Below are 17,026 nucleotides of genomic sequence, written 5' to 3'. Positions count from 1 at the left end.
ACTCGGGCCACGCCTCCTCCTCACAGGTCGTTAGCATGGACGCCAGCCAGGCAGCATCCCCCCCTCCCGGAGGACTCTCCTCAGCTCAGTGTCCTTGGTCCTGTGGTCCCACCTCACCCAAAAGTGCACACCAGGTCTTAAGACGCCGCATGTTTTTCATAAACACCCGCGACATCTGCTCATGTGTTTTTACCAGCACGAGTAGTCAACCATTAAGCGATATTTAATAGCGGTAAAATACAATGAAATACACAATCTGAAAAAAATATATTATAGTTGAGACATGTTTCAAAATGCCCAACATCATTTCTCACTGGATGCTACAGAAAGTATGAGAATGTGTGAGCTGCTGCCTCACTTTATTATTTCATTGGATGACGGATCATGAAACTTGTGGCGCTCCTTTAAATGAGCCCACCATGCGAGCGTTGCGGACGGAGGATTGTTTGTTTTCCGCGGCGAAAACAAACTGTAACCAGATTGTGAGAAAGAAGGACAACGCATGGATTTCCCGGCAAAAAAATACGATTACAGTCAATTATTAGATGAGAACAATGGCTGACATGAAATATTCATGGATGTTACAGAAAGTATGCCTCACCTTCTTGACTTATACGATCATCTCACATTTATCAAGATGTTAACACAAAGTTTGCATTTTTGTCAGAGATATGTTTTTATGTTGTTTTCATGTCAGTCTATCTCTGTGACCTTATCATTTTTTCCAATGAGGGGAATGACGGATCATAAAACTCGGGGCGCTCCTTTAAGGAGTTCACACTGCAGACAGGAGGATCGTTCCTTCCAAAACATAACCGGATTATAGGAAAGAAGGACAAAACATGGATTTACCGGTTAAAAAAAACTTTCTTTTAAATGTAAGCAGAAGCAATGTAGTGAAGAAGTGACCAATAGAAAAAGTGCTTAAGTGTATTTGACTTATTACTTTTTGAACAGTAATATTGGTATTTTATGCATATATATTATTTATGTTGTAGTTTTAAAATAACAACACAAAAAATACAGATACCGATAAAAAGAGGCCGATAATGATATACATCAAAATGCCAAATATATAATATGATGGGTCCATTTTTAGAATCAAAGCTCTTGGAATGTGTCCAAGGCCTTGGTATATGTAAGTATATGTATGTATGTATGTGTATATATATATATATGTATGTACCAAACAAAATGTAACCGGATTGTGGGAAAGAAGGACAAAACATGGATTCCCGGGCAAAAAAACTTGTGTAGTTTTTTTTAATCCAAGCAGAAGCAATGTAGTGTGGAAGTTTTATATGTATATATTATTTATTATTGGAGCTCTTTTGTGGTTGTAAAATAACAAAAAAAAGACATATACCGATAAAAAAAAGGCTGATAATGATATATGTCAAAATGCCGAATATATAATATAGTGGGTTGATCTCTAGAATCAACCCTATGTGTGGTCCTCGGACTGAGGCCATGGTCTTGGTATATATAAATATATACATATACGTACGAAACAAAACGTAACCGGATTGCGGGAAGGAAGGACAAAACATGGATTTCCCGGCCCCAAAAAATTGTTTTTTAAAAAATCTAACATAACGGGTAATTATAATATTATGGGTCGATGTCTAGAATCAACCCTATGTGTGGTCCTCGGACTGAGGCCAAGGTCTTGGTATATATAAAACGTAACAGGATTGGGGGAAAGAAGGACAAAACATGGATTTCACGGCAAAAAGTGTTTTTTAAAACGTAAGCAGAAGTAATGCAGTGTAGAAGTGACTAATACAAACGTAGAAAAAGTACTTAAGTGTACTTGACTTATTACTTTTAGAACAGTAATATTGGTATTTAATGCGGATGTATTATTTCTGCTGTAGTTGTAAAATAATAACAACAAAAGAGCGATACCGATAAAAAGAGGCTGATAATGATATACGTCAAAATGCCAAATATATAATATAATGGGTCGATGTCTAGAATCAACCCTATGTGTGGTCCTCGGACTGAGGCCAAGGTCTTGGTATATATAAGTATATACATATATGTACGAAACAAAACGTAACCGGATTGCGGGAAGGAAGGACAAAACATGGATTTCCCGGCCCGAAAAAAAATTGTTTTTTTAAAATCTAATATAACGGGTAATTATAAAATAACGGGTCGATGTCTAGAATCAACCCTATGTGTGGTCCTCGGACTGAGGCCAAGGTCTTGGTATATATAAAACGTAACAGGATTGTGGGAAAGAAGGACAAAACATGGATTTCACGGCAAAAAGTGTTTTTTAAAATGTAAGCAGAAGCAATGCAGTGTAGAAGTGACTAATACAAACGTAGAAAAAGTACTTAAGTGTACTTGACTTATTACTTTTAGAACAGTAATATTGGTATGTAATGCGGATATATTATTTCTGCCGTAGTTGTAAAATAATAACAACAACAAAAGAGCGATACCGATAAAAAGAGGCTGATAATGATATACATCAAAATGCCAAATATATAATATAATGGGTCGATGTCTAGAATCAACCCTATGTGTGGTCCTCGGACTGAGGCCACGGTCTTGGTATATATAAATATATAGGAAACAAAACGTTACTGGATTGCGGGAAGGAAGGACAAACCATGGATTTCCCGGCCCCCAAAAAATTGTTTTTTTAAAAATCTAATATAACGGGTAATTATAATATAATGGGTCGATGTCTAGAATCAACCCTATGTGTGGTCCTCGGACTGAGGCCAAGGTCTTGGTATATATAAAACGTAACAGGATTGTGGGAAAGAAGGACAAAACATGGATTTCACGGCAAAAAGTGTTTTTTAAAACGTAAGCAGAAGTAATGCAGTGTAGAAGTGACTAATACAAACGTAGAAAAAGTACTTAAGTGTACTTGACTTATTACTTTTAGAACAGTAATATTGTTATTTAATGCGGATATATTATTTCTGCTGTAGTTGTGAAATAATAACAACAACAAAAGAGCGATACCGATAAAAAGAGGCTGATAATGATATACATCAAAATGCCAAATATATAATATAATGGGTCGATGTCTAGAATCAACCCTATGTGTGGTCCTCGGACTGAGGCCAAGGTCTTGGTGTATATAAATATATAGGAAACAAAACGTTTCCGGATTGCGGGAAGGAAGGACAAAACATGGATTTCCCGGCCCCAAAAAAATTGTTTTTTTAAAATCTAATTTAAGGGTAATTATAATATTATGGGTCGATCTCGAGAATCAACCCTATGTGTGGTCCTCGGACTGAGGCCAAGGTCTTGGTATATATAAAACGTAACAGGATTGTGGGAAAGAAGGACAAAACATGGATTTCACGGCAAAAAGTGTTTTTTAAAATGTAAGCAGAAGCAATGCAGTGTAGAAGTGACTAATACAAACGTAGAAAAAGTACTTAAGTGTACTTGACTTATTACTTTTAGAACAGTAATATTGTTATTTAATGCGGATATATTATTTCTGCTGTAGTTGTGAAATAATAACAACAACAAAAGAGCGATACCGATAAAAAGAGGCTGATAATGATATACATCAAAATGCCAAATATATAATATAATGGGTCAATGTCTAGAATCAACCCTATGTGTGGTCCTCGGACTGAGGCCACGGTCTTGGTATATATAAATATACAGGAAACAAAACGTTACCGGATTGCGGGAAGGAAGGACAAAACATGGATTTCCCGGGCCAAAAAAAATTGTTTTTTTAAAATCTAATATAACGGGTAATTATAATATAATGGGTCGATGTCTAGAATCAACCCTATGTGTGGTCCTCGGACTGAGGCCAAGGTCTTGGTATATATAAAACGTAACAGGATTGTGGGAAAGAAGGACAAAACATGGATTTCACGGCAAAAAGTGTTTTTTTAAATGTTAGCAGAAGCAATGCAGTGTAGAAGTGACTAATACAAACGTAGAAAAAGTACTTAAGTGTACTTGACTTATTACTTTTAGAACAGTAATATTGGTATTTAATGCGGATATATTATTTCTGCTGTAGTTGTAAAATAATAACAACAACAAAAGAGCGATACCGATAAAAAGAGGCTGATAATGATATACATCAAAATGCCAAATATATAATATAATGGGTCGATGTCTAGAATCAACCCTATGTGTGGTCCTCGGACTGAGGCCAAGGTCTTGGTGTATATAAATATATAGGAAACAAAACGTTTCCGGATTGCGGGAAGGAAGGACAAAACATGGATTTCCCGGCCCCAAAAAAATTGTTTTTTTAAAATCTAATTTAAGGGTAATTATAATATTATGGGTCGATCTCGAGAATCAACCCTATGTGTGGTCCTCGGACTGAGGCCAAGGTCTTGGTATATATAAAACGTAACAGGATTGTGGGAAAGAGGGACAAAACATGGATTTCACGGCAAAAAGTGTTTTTTAAAACGTAAGCAGAAGTAATGCAGTGTAGAAGTGACTAATACAAACGTAGAAAAAGTACTTAAGTGTACTTGACTTATTACTTTTAGAACAGTAATATTGGTATTTAATGCGGATGTATTATTTCTGCCGTAGTTGTAAAATAATAATAACAACAAAAGAGCGATACCGATAAAAAGAGGCTGATAATGATATACATCAAAATGCCAAATATATAATATAATGGGTCGATGTCTAGAATCAACCCTGTGTGGTCCTCGGACTGAGGCCAAGGTCTTGGTATATATAAATATATGTACGAAACAAAACGTAACCGGATTGCGGGAAGGAAGGACAAAACATGGATTTCCCGGGCCCAAAAAAATTGTTTTTTTTAAATCTAATATAACGGGTAATTATAATATAATGGGTCGATCTCTAGAATCAACCCTATGTGTGGTCCTCGGACTGAGTCCAAGGTCTTGGTATATATAAAACGTAACAGGATTGTGGGAAAGAAGGACAAAACATGGATTTCACGGCAAAAAGTGTTTTTTAAAATGTAAGCAGAAGTAATGCAGTGTAGAAGTGACTAATACAAACGTAGAAAAAGTACTTAAGTGTACTTGACTTATTACTTTTAGAACAGTAATATTGGTATTTAATGCGGATATATTATTTCTGCTGTAGTTGTAAAATAATAACAACAAAAGAGCGATACCGATAAAAAGAGGTTGATAATGATATACATCAAAATGCCAAATATATAATATAATGGGTCGATGTCTAGAATCAACCCTATGTGTGGTCCTCGGACTGAGGCCAAGGTCTTGGTATATATAAAACGTTACCGGATTGCGGGAAGGAAGGACAAAACATGGATTTCCCGGCCCAAATTTTTTTTTTTTTTTTTAAATCTAATATAACGGGTAATTATAATATAATGGGTCGATCTCTGGAATCAACCCTCTCGGAATATGTGAGTCTTGCAACCTTGTGTCCAGTATCGACACGCATCGACATGTATCGCTTGTCGCAGACCCTCCTCCCTTCATCTGTAATCCTGCTCTCGTAGCAACCGTGGCGTGGGAGACCCGGGCTGGCGTTCCTCGGAGTCCTCGTCCGGGTGCACCTTCAAGCTCATTAGCCTCACCGATCGTTTGCATTACGCTAAGTAATGAAAAGCCTCCATTATCAAAATAGCCTTCGGAGATCATTTAAGCGGCTCGCGGCGCCGCCCCCGCTCCCTCGCACACGCCGCCATGCCGCCTTACCCGGGGCATTCATCAACACCCGGCGGAAGGCTCTTTGGATCCGGCGCTCTAATGACCCGTCTCAGCGGCGGGCTGCAGATGAGGGCGGGAAATGAGAAAGTGATGAGGGTCACCTGATAGCTGTGTGAGTGAGTGGGGGAGGGGCGGGGGGGGGGAAGGGGGGGGGGTCTCCGATTGAAGGCAGACTTCTGCCTTCAGCTCGACTCCATCATCCACTCGGTGGCTTTGTGGTAAGGTTGTACGGTAAAGAACTGCCATACTAATTAATCCTATTCGGCGTGTCGTCACGTGGTGACATTGCGGGTTTTAATAGCAGAGGAGCATGTATGGCAGCGCACACACACAGAGTACTTACAAGCAGACACAGTGTGTAGACAGAAAAGGGAGAATGGACGCATTTTGGTGTAAAAAGTCAAGATAAAGGTGAAGTTCTAACACTGAAACACCCCAGGAAGAGCTGCTTTAACACATGGCTAGCTCGCTAGCGGCTAACGTCTAAGTCTGCAGTGTTTTAGATACTTAAAAATCACTAACCCTTTTCTCCACGGCAACAAACAAAGTACATTCCTTTCAAGTAGCATTATCACTGGAGGACAAGGAATAGCTAAACATGCTTCACTACGCACCGTAGGAGGATTTAAGAACGTATCTAGTCGATACTACTATGACCGATATTTTTTATCCTCACAATGTATTTTTCCCCATTTAAAAAACATTCTAATTATGTTTATAAAAGTCAGTAAATACGTCCCTGGACACATGAGGACTTTGAATATCACCAATGTATGATCCTGTATCTACTTGGTATCGGATCCATACCGAAATGTGTGGTATCATCCAAAACTAATGTCAAGTATCAAAGAAGAGAAGAATAAGTGATTATTACATTTGAACAGAAGTGTAGATAAAACATGTTAAAACTGAAAATAAGCAGATATTAACAGTAAATGTACAAGTAGATTAATAATCATTTTTTTACAGTTTGTCTCTCATAATGTGTAGAAAATACGTCAGCAGACTAATTAGGAGTCTTTGTTTGTTTACTTACTACTAAAAGACAAGTTGTCTAGTATGTTCAACATTTTATTGAAGGACTAAATGACAATAATAAACTTATGTTTTATGTACACTAACATTTGTTGTTAAAATAAAGACAATAATGCCATATTTTTGTGGTCCACTTTATTTAGAAAAGTTTTGAAGTACATTTTGTTACCGGTACTAAAATATTGGTATCGGGACAATCCTAGATTGTGGACAAATGAGACAGACAGCTGTGTACAAGTACAACAAGTACAACAAAATGCTAGCCAGCAGACTACGAACATGTAGAAAATAAGATTACAGTCAAATGTAGATAAGAACAAGTCTGACATCATTTCTTCCTGATGTAACAGAAAGTATGAGAATGTGTGAGCTGCTGCCTCACCTTCTTGACTTTCATAATCATCTCATATTTGTCAAGTTATTTAGACAAAGTTTGCATTTTCTGTCATCTTCATGTCCGTCCATGTCTGTCACCGTATCATTTGATCCAATGACCGTTCATGAAACTTGTGGCGCTCCTTTAACGAGCCCACACTGCGAAACAAATGAAGAACAGGAAGTGAACTCATGTGTTGTTACTGGAACTGCTTTGATGATTAAATAAGCTCTGCTTCTTCCTACTCCTTGTCAGACGTGTATGACAACATGTGATATATTGAAATTGAATACATGTTCCAAAAAAACGTAAAACTACGTGTTTCAGCTGAAACTACGTAAAACATGTAGTTTCGACTAAAACGTCTAGTTTCAGCTAAAACGTGTAGTTTCAGCTAAAATGTGTAGTTTCGGCTAAAATGTGCAGTTTTAGCTAAAACATGTAGTTTCAGCTAGAATATGTAGTTTCACCTAAAACATGTAATCTCAGCTAAAACGCGTGTTATCAGCTAAAACATGTTATTTCAGCTAAAACGTGTAGTTGCAGCTAAAATGTGCAGTTTCAGCTGAAATGTGTAGTTTTAGCTCAAATGTGTAGTTTCAGCTAAAGCATGTAGTTTTAGCTAAAACATGTAGTTTCAGCTAAAACATGTATTTTCAGCTAAAACATGTATTTTCAGATAAAATGTGTCGTTTCAGCTAAAACATGCAGTTTCAGTTAAAACATGTAGTTTCAGCTAGAATGTGTAGTATAAGCTATAATGTGTAATTTCAGCTAAAACGTGTATTTCCAGCTAAATGTGTATTTTCTGATAAAATGTGTAGTATCAGCTAAAACGTGTAGTCTCAGCTTCATTTTATAGTTTCAGCTAAAACTTGTATTTCAAGCGAAACTTGTATTTTCAGCTAAAATGTGTAGTTTCAGCTAAAACATGTAGTTTCAGCAAGAATGTGTAGTTTCAGCTAAAACTACTGATATCATCCTGCCCTAGGTTTACTAGGTAGCATCAACATTAATGTATCGGCTGATATCATCCTGCCCTTGGTTTGCTATGTTGCACCCCTATCAATGTGGCTGATATCATCCTGTCCCTGGTTTGCTATGTTGCACCCCCATCAATGTATCGACTGATATCATCCTGCCCTTGGTTTGCTATGTTGCACCTTCATCAATGTATCGGCTGATATCATCCTGCCCTAGGTTTGCTATGTTGCATCACCATTACTGTATCTGCTGATATCATCCTGCCCTAGGTTTGCTATGTTGCATCACAATTAATGTATCAGCTGATATCATCCTGCCCTAGGTTTACGAGGTTGCATCACCATTAATGTATTGGCTGATATCATCCTGCCCTAGATTTGATATGTTGCATCACCATTACTGTATCTGCTGATATCATCCTGCCCTAGGTTTGCTATGTTGCATCACCATTAATGTATCGGCTGATATCATCCTGCCCTTGGTTTGCTATGTTGCATCACCATTAATGTATCGGCTGATATCATCCTGCCCTAGGTTTGCTATGTTGCACCTTCATCAATGTATCTGCTGATATCATCCTGCCCTAGGTTTGCTATGTTGCATCACCATTAATGTATCGGCTGATATCATCCTGCCCTAGGTTTGCTATGTTGCATCACCATTAATGTATCGGCTGATATCTTCTTTCCCTAGGTTTGCTATGTTGCATCACCATTACTGTATCGGCTGATATCATCCTGCCCTAGATTTGCTATGTTGCATCACCATTAATGTATCGGCTGATATCATCCTGCCTTAGGTTTGCTATGTTGCATCACCATTAATGTATCGGCTGATATCATCCTGCCCTAGGTTTGCTATGTTGCATCACCATTAATGTATCGGCTGATATCATCCTGCCCTAGGTTTGCTATGTTGCATCACCATTAATGTATCGGCTGATATCATCCTGCCCTAGATTTGCTATGTTGCATCACCATTAATGTATCGGCTGATATCATCCTGCCCTAGATTTGCTATGTTGCATCACCATTAATGTATCGGCTGATATCATCCTGCCTTAGGTTTGCTATGTTGCATCACCATTAATGTATCGGCTGATATCATCCTGCCCTTGGACGGGTCCTTGTCCTCCTGCTGATACTGTGCAGGATTATGATAAGAGTGCTCCCTCTTGTCCTCCCCACGTCGGTCCTGATAAGTCCTGAACTGTGCAGTTAAGTGTGTGTTGCTCCTGATTGATACCAGATAAGTTTATCGCTGCCGAGCGCCTGGTTATCGCATCTCACCTGAGGCGACTCCGACGGGACTTGAATTTTCTTCAGGTGGAGCTTCATTCAGTGCTTGGCCACTCAGGCTGCAGCTCTTTTCTTTCCAGAAGAATCCATGCTTGATATTACTGTTTGTCCGCCTCAGCTCCTCTTTGATCCATGTCAGCCTTTGCAGGAATTGTTGCACCAAGACGGGATCAAACGCCAGCGATTAGCACCCGCAGTGGATTATGTCTGGAGTCACAGCTGCCGCTTGCCATGCACCCACTGGTGTGCAACTGTGTGGTGGTGGTGGTGTGCAACTGTGTGGTGGTGGTGGTGTGCAACTGTGTGGTGGTGGTGTGCAACTGTGTGGTGGTGTGCAACTGTGTGGTGGTGTGCAACTGTGTGGTGGTGGTGTGCAACTGTGTGGTGGTGTGCAACTGTGTGGTGGTGGTGTGCAACTGTGTGGTGGTGGTGTGCAACTATGTGGTGGTGGTGTGCAACTGTGTGGTGGTGGTGTGCAACTGTGTGGTGGTGTGCAACTGTGTGGTGGTGTGCAACTGTGTGGTGGTGGTGTGCAACTGTGTGGTGGTGTGCAACTGTGTGGTGGTGGTGGTGTGCAACTGTGTGGTGGTGTGCAACTGTGTGGTGGTGGTGGTGTGCAACTGTGTGGTGGTGGTGTGCAACTGTGTGGTGGTGTGCAACTGTGTGGTGGTGGTGGTGTGCAACTGTGTGGTGGTGGTGTGCAACTGTGTGGTGGTGGTGGTGTGCAACTGTGTGGTGGTGGTGTGCAACTGTGTGGTGGTGGTGTGCAACTGTGTGGTGGTGTGCAACTATGTGGTGGTGGTGTGCAACTGTGTGGTGGTGTGCAACTGTGTGGTGGTGTGCAACTGTGTGGTGGTGGTGTGCAACTATGTGGTGGTGGTGTGCAACTGTGTGGTGGTGGTGGTGTGCAACTGTGTGGTGGTGTGCAACTGTGTGGTGGTGTGCAACTGTGTGGTGGTGGTGTGCAACTGTGTGGTGGTGGTGTGCAACTGTGTGGTGGTGTGCAACTGTGTGGTGGTGTGCAACTGTGTGGTGGTGTGCAACTGTGTGGTGGTGGTGTGCAACTATGTGGAGGTGGTGTGCAACTGTGTGGTGGTGTGCAACTGTGTGGAGGTGGTGTGCAACTGTGTGGTGGTGGTGTGCAACTATGTGGAGGTGGTGTGCAACTGTGTGGTGGTGTGCAACTGTGTGGTGGTGTGCAACTGTGTGGTGGTGTGCAACTGTGTGGTGGTGGTGTGCAACTATGTGGTGGTGGTGTGCAACTGTGTGGTGGTGTGCAACTGTGTGGTGGTGTGCAACTATGTGGTGGTGGTGTGCAACTGTGTGGTGGTGGTGTGCAACTATGTGGTGGTGGTGTGCAACTGTGTGGTGGTGGTGTGCAACTATGTGGTGGTGGTGTGCAACTGTGTGGTGGTGGTGTGCAACTATGTGGTGGTGGTGTGCAACTGTGTGGTGGTGGTGTGCAACTATGTGGTGGTGGTGGTGTGCAACTGTGTGGTGGTGGTGTGCAACTGTGTGGTGGTGGTGTGCAACTGTGTGGTGGTGGTGTGCAACTGTGTGGTGGTGGTGTGCAACTATGTGGTGGTGGTGTGCAACTGTGTGGTGGTGGTGTGCAACTATGTGGTGGTGGTGTGCAACTGTGTGGTGGTGGTGTGCAACTGTGTGGTGGTGGTGGTGGCGGTGTGCAACTATGCGGTTGTGTGCAACTATGTGGTGGTGTGCAACTGTGTGCTGGTGGGGGTGGTGTGCAACTGTGTGGTGGTGTGCAACTGTGTGGTGGTGGTGGTGTGCAACTGTGTGGTGGTGGTGTGCAACTGTGTGGTGGTGGTGGTGGCGGTGTGCAACTATGCGGTTGTGTGCAACTATGTGGTGGTGTGCAACTGTGTGCTGGTGGGGGTGGTGTGCAACTGTGTGGTGGTGTGCAACTGTGTGGTGGTGGTGTGCAACTGTGTGGTGGTGATGTGCAACTGTGTGGTGGTGTGCAACTGTGTGGTGGTGTGCAACTGTGTGGTGGTGGTGTGCAACTGTGTGGTGGTGTGCAACTGTGTGGTGGTGTGGACACGCCCACTGCCTTCTTCTTCCGAGCTGCCCGAGGTCCAGATAGCAGTTTTAGTCTCACAGGGGCCAGCACCCATTGGGACCACAGTCTGGTCCTTCTGGCAGTCTCAAGAAGTGGATCCTAAAACTTGGCAATGTCACTGAAGTCTTGAAGAGCTAAGAAGAAAGAAATACTGAGGACCTTTGAACCTAACTTCATGTTTCAGCTGAAATTACATGTTTTAACTGAAAACATGTTTTAACTGAAATTACACATTTGAGCTAAACCTCCATGTTTTAGCTGAAACTGTGTGTTTTAGAACAAGGAGAACTAAAGACAACATTTGGAAATCAGGACTTGACTTTAGAACAAGGATCACTAAGGACAACATTTGGAAATCAATACTGGACGTTAGAACGAGGAGAACTAAGGACAACCTATTTGGAAATCAAGACTTGATTTTAGAACAACGAGAACTAAGGACAACATATTTGGAAATCAAGACTTGACATTAGAACGAGGAGAACCAAGGACAACATGTGGAAATCAAGACTTGGCTTTAGAACGAGGAGAACTAAGGACATCTTATTTGGAAATCAAGAGTTGACTTTAGAACGAGGAAAACTAAGGACATTTGGATTTCAAGACTTGACTTTAGAACAAGGAGAACCAAGAATAACATTTGGAAATCAAGACTTGATGGTAGAACGAGGAGAACTATGGACAACCTATTTGGACATCAAGACTTGACTTTAGAACCGTAAGAACTAAGAACAACATATTTGGAAATCAAAACTTGACATTAGAACGAGGAGAACTAAGGACGACAGTTGGAAATCAAGACTTGATGTTAGAATGAGGAGAACTAAGGACAACATGTGGAAATCAAGACTTGGCTTTAGAACGAGGAGAACTAAGGACAATATTTTGATATCAAGACTTGACTTTAGAACAAGGAGAACCAAGAATAACATTTGGAAATCAAGACTTGATGGTAGAGCGAGGAGAACTATGGGCAACCTATTTGGACACCAAGACTTGACTTTAGAACCGCAAGAACTAAAGACAACACATTTGGAAATCAAGACTTGACATTAGAATGAGGAGAACCAAGGACAACATGTGGAAATCAAGACTTGATCTTAGAATGAGGAGAACTAAGGACAACATATTTGGAAATCAAAACTTGGCTTTGAAGGCTGATGAAGGAGTTAAACGTTCTTGGGAGGTTTCTAAATCCCTGTGCTTTGGTTAAGTCTAAGTGAAAGCCGAGTCTGATGTAAAACAAAGAAACACCTCAAAGTGTGTTGGATGTAGAAAATATCAAAGCCGACACGCCGCTGAGATAATGTCATGAAAAAGCCAGAGACATGGACGCTAATGGAGTCTGGCAAAGTGTCCTGCCGGCTCAAGGCACATTCCTGGCACTTCATGTAGGGATGCAGATCTGTGCTGGGGGCCCACTGGGGGCCACCCGCCGTGACTAAGATCTCCCCGTGTTGGGCCGCGCTCGAGGATCACAAAACAATTCTTTGGCGCTAACTTGTTGCTCAAAGGCAGTGAAGATCGCAGCCAGGCTACACGTTTCCACGGACTTTAGCCGCCGTAAATAAGGTGAACATAAGTAGACCTGAGGCCAGGATGTGCTGAGCTTGTTTAGCCGGAGGCATCTTGTCAGCGCCATCATTGACCTTCCCTCCTCATTAGCACATACATCCTCCTCTCTCAAGCCGGGGGACCAGTGAAGAGTTAATAGTTTCTCTTTGGGCCTCGGAGGCTTTGGCCTGAAGCTCTCAAGCAGTTTCATTTTCATTCCTGCGCTGCTGGAGATCAACTCGCCTGAATCGAAAAGGCACTGAAGCAGGAAGAGACTGTGTGTGGGGAGAGGTGTATCATGTGTGTGTGGGGACAGGTGTATCATGTGTGTGTGTGGGGAGAGGTGTATCATGTGTGTGTGGGGAGAGGTGTATCATGTGTGTGTGTGGAGAGGTGTATCATGTGTGTGTGTGGGGAGAGGTGTATCATGTGTGTGGGGAGAGGTGTATCATGTGTGTGTGTGGAGAGGTGTATCATGTGTGTGTGGGGAGAGGTGTATCATGTGTGTGTGTGGGGAGAGGTGTATCATGTGTGTGTGTGGAGAGGTGTATCATGTGTGTGTGGGGAGAGGTGTATCATGTGTGTGTGTGGAGAGGTGTATCATGTGTGTGTGGGGAGAGGTGTATCATGTGTGTGGGGAGAGGTGTATCATGTGTGTGTGGGGAGAGGTGTATCATGTGTGTGGGGAGAGGTGTATCATGTGTGTGTGGGGAGAGGTGTATCATGTGTGTGGGGAGAGGTGTATCATGTGTGTGTGGGGAGAGGTGTATCATGTGTGTGGGGAGAGGTGTATCATGTGTGTGTGTGGAGAGGTGTATCATGTGTGTGTGGGGAGAGGTGTATCATGTGTGTGTGGGGAGAGGTGTATCATGTGTGTGTGTGGAGAGGTGTATCATGTGTGTGTGGGGAGAGGTGTATCATGTGTGTGGGGAGAGGTGTATCATGTGTGTGTGGGGAGAGGTGTATCATGTGTGTGGGGAGAGGTGTATCATGTGTGTGTGGGGAGAGGTGTATCATGTGTGTGTGGGGAGAGGTGTATCATGTGTGTGTGGGGAGAGGTGTATCATGTGTGTGTGGGGAGAGGTGTATCATGTGTGTGGTGAGAGGTGTATCATGTGTGTGTGTGGGGAGAGGTGTATCATGTGTGTGGGGAGAGGTGTATCATGTGTGTGTGGGGAGAGGTGTATCATGTGTGTGTGGGGAGAGGTGTATCATGTGTGTGTGGGGAGAGGTGTATCACGTGTGTGTGGAGAGGTGTATCATGTGTGTGTGGGGAGAGGTGTATCACGTGTGTGCGGGGAGAGGTGTATCATGTGTGTGGGGAGAGGTGTATCATGTGTGTGTGGGGAGAGGTGTATCACGTGTGTGCGGGGAGAGGTGTATCATGTGTGTGGGGAGAGGTGTATCATGTGTGTGGGGAGAGGTGTATCATGTGTGTGGGGAGAGGTGTATCATGTGTGTGTGGGGAGAGGTGTATCATGTGTGTGGGGAGAGGTGTATCATGTGTGTGTGGGGAGAGGTGTATCATGTGTGTGTGGGGAGAGGTGTATCATGTGTGTGTGGGGAGAGGTGTATCATGTGTGTGTGGGGAGAGGTGTATCATGTGTGTGGTGAGAGGTGTATCATGTGTGTGTGTGGGGAGAGGTGTATCATGTGTGTGGGGAGAGGTGTATCATGTGTGTGTGGGGAGAGGTGTATCATGTGTGTGTGGGGAGAGGTGTATCATGTGTGTGTGGGGAGAGGTGTATCACGTGTGTGTGGAGAGGTGTATCATGTGTGTGTGGGGAGAGGTGTATCACGTGTGTGCGGGGAGAGGTGTATCATGTGTGTGGGGAGAGGTGTATCATGTGTGTGTGGGGAGAGGTGTATCACGTGTGTGTGGGGAGAGGTGTATCATGTGTGTGTGGGGAGGTGTATCATGTGTGTGTGGGGAGAGGTGTATCACGTGTGTGGGGAGAGGTGTATCATGTGTGTGTCGGGAGAGGTGTATCACGTGTGTGTGGGGAGAGGTGTATCACGTGTGTGTGGGGAGAGGTGTATCATGTGTGTGTGGGGAGAGGTGTATCATGTGTGTGGGGAGAGGTGTATCATGTGTGTGTGGGGAGAGGTGTATCATGTGTGTGGGGAGAGGTGTATCATGTGTGTGTGGGGAGAGGTGTATCATGTGTGTGGGGAGAGGTGTATCATGTGTGTGTGGGGAGAGGTGTATCATGTGTGTGGGGAGAGGTGTATCATGTGTGTGTGGGGAGAGGTGTATCATGTGTGTGTGGGGAGAGGTGTATCATGTGTGTGTGTGGAGAGGTGTATCATGTGTGTGTGGGGAGAGGTGTATCATGTGTGTGTGGGGAGAGGTGTATCATGTGTGTGTGGGGAGAGGTGTATCATGTGTGTGTGGGGAGGTGTATCATGTGTGTGTGGGGAGAGGTGTATCACGTGTGTGGGGAGAGGTGTATCATGTGTGTGTCGGGAGAGGTGTATCACGTGTGTGTGGGGAGAGGTGTATCATGTGTGTGTGGGGAGAGGTGTATCATGTGTGTGTGGGGAGAGGTGTATCATGTGTGTGGGGAGAGGTGTATCATGTGTGTGTGGGGAGAGGTGTATCATGTGTGTGGGGAGAGGTGTATCATGTGTGTGTGGGGAGAGGTGTATCATGTGTGTGGGGAGAGGTGTATCATGTGTGTGTGGGGAGAGGTGTATCATGTGTGTGTGGGGAGAGGTGTATCATGTGTGTGTGGGGAGAGGTGTATCATGTGTGTGTGGGGAGAGGTGTATCATGTGTGTGGTGAGAGGTGTATCATGTGTGTGTGTGGGGAGAGGTGTATCATGTGTGTGGGGAGAGGTGTATCATGTGTGTGTGGGGAGAGGTGTATCATGTGTGTGTGGGGAGAGGTGTATCATGTGTGTGTGGGGAGAGGTGTATCACGTGTGTGTGGAGAGGTGTATCATGTGTGTGTGGGGAGAGGTGTATCACGTGTGTGCGGGGAGAGGTGTATCATGTGTGTGGGGAGAGGTGTATCATGTGTGTGTGGGGAGAGGTGTATCACGTGTGTGCGGGGAGAGGTGTATCATGTGTGTGGGGAGAGGTGTATCATGTGTGTGGGGAGAGGTGTATCATGTGTGTGGGGAGAGGTGTATCATGTGTGTGTGGGGAGAGGTGTATCATGTGTGTGGGGAGAGGTGTATCATGTGTGTGGGGAGAGGTGTATCATGTGTGTGTGGGGAGAGGTGTATCATGTGTGTGTGTGGAGAGGTGTATCATGTGTGCGGGGAGAGGTGTATCATGTGTGTGTGGGGAGAGGTGTATCATGTGTGTGGGGAGAGGTGTATCATATGTGTGGGGAGGTGTATCATGTGTGTGGGGAGAGGTGTATCATGTGTGTGTGGGGAGAGGTGTATCATGTGTGTGTGGGGAGAGGTGTATCATGTGTGTGTGGGGAGAGGTGTATCACGTGTGTGTGGAGAGGTGTATCATGTGTGTGTGGGGAGAGGTGTATCACGTGTGTGCGGGGAGAGGTGTATCATGTGTGTGTGGGGAGAGGTGTATCATGTGTGTGTGGGGAGAGGTGTATCATGTGTGCGGGGAGAGGTGTATCATGTGTGTGGGGAGAGGTGTATCATGTGTGTGGGGAGAGGTGTATCATGTGTGTGTGGGGAGAGGTGTATCATGTGTGTGGGGAGAGGTGTATCATGTGTGTGTGGGGAGAGGTGTATCATGTGTGTGGGGAGAGGTGTATCATGTGTGTGGGGAGAGGTGTATCACGTGTGTGGGGAGAGGTGTATCATGTGTGTGTGGGGAGAGGTGTATCATGTGTGTGGGGAGAGGTGTATCATGTGTGTGTCGGGAGAGGTGTATCATGTGTGTGTGTGGAGAGGTGTATCATGTGTGTGTGGGGAGAGGTGTATCATGTGTGTGGGGAGAGGTGTATCATGTGTGTGTCGGGAGAGGTGTATCATGTGTGTGTGTGGAGAGGTGTATCATGTGTGTGTGGGGAGAGGTGTATCATGTGTGTGTGGG

General features: G+C 43.9%; 1 protein-coding gene across 4 annotated transcripts in view; it reads right to left on the bottom strand.

The window, feature by feature from the left end:
* negr1 (neuronal growth regulator 1) overlaps positions 1-17,026 on the bottom strand; it is a 275,110-nt gene that overhangs the window by 29,877 nt on the left and 228,207 nt on the right. Inside the window, exon 7 of one of the 4 annotated variants that reach the window (XM_061884007.1) lies at positions 6,893-7,253. The exons of the other annotated variants lie outside the window; for them this stretch is intronic. Coding sequence (XP_061739991.1) covers positions 7,240-7,253 — 14 coding nt within the window. The 3' untranslated portion in view covers positions 6,893-7,239. Of the gene's footprint in view, positions 1-6,892; positions 7,254-17,026 lie in introns of those variants that run through there. 4 annotated transcript variants of the gene reach the window in all.

Source organism: Nerophis ophidion, linkage group LG22 (assembly GCF_033978795.1).
Source record: "Nerophis ophidion isolate RoL-2023_Sa linkage group LG22, RoL_Noph_v1.0, whole genome shotgun sequence".
Classification (NCBI taxonomy): Eukaryota; Metazoa; Chordata; class Actinopteri; order Syngnathiformes; family Syngnathidae; genus Nerophis; species Nerophis ophidion.
Note: the sequence above shows the minus strand (reverse complement) of the source record. Positions and strands in the feature narration are given on the sequence as shown.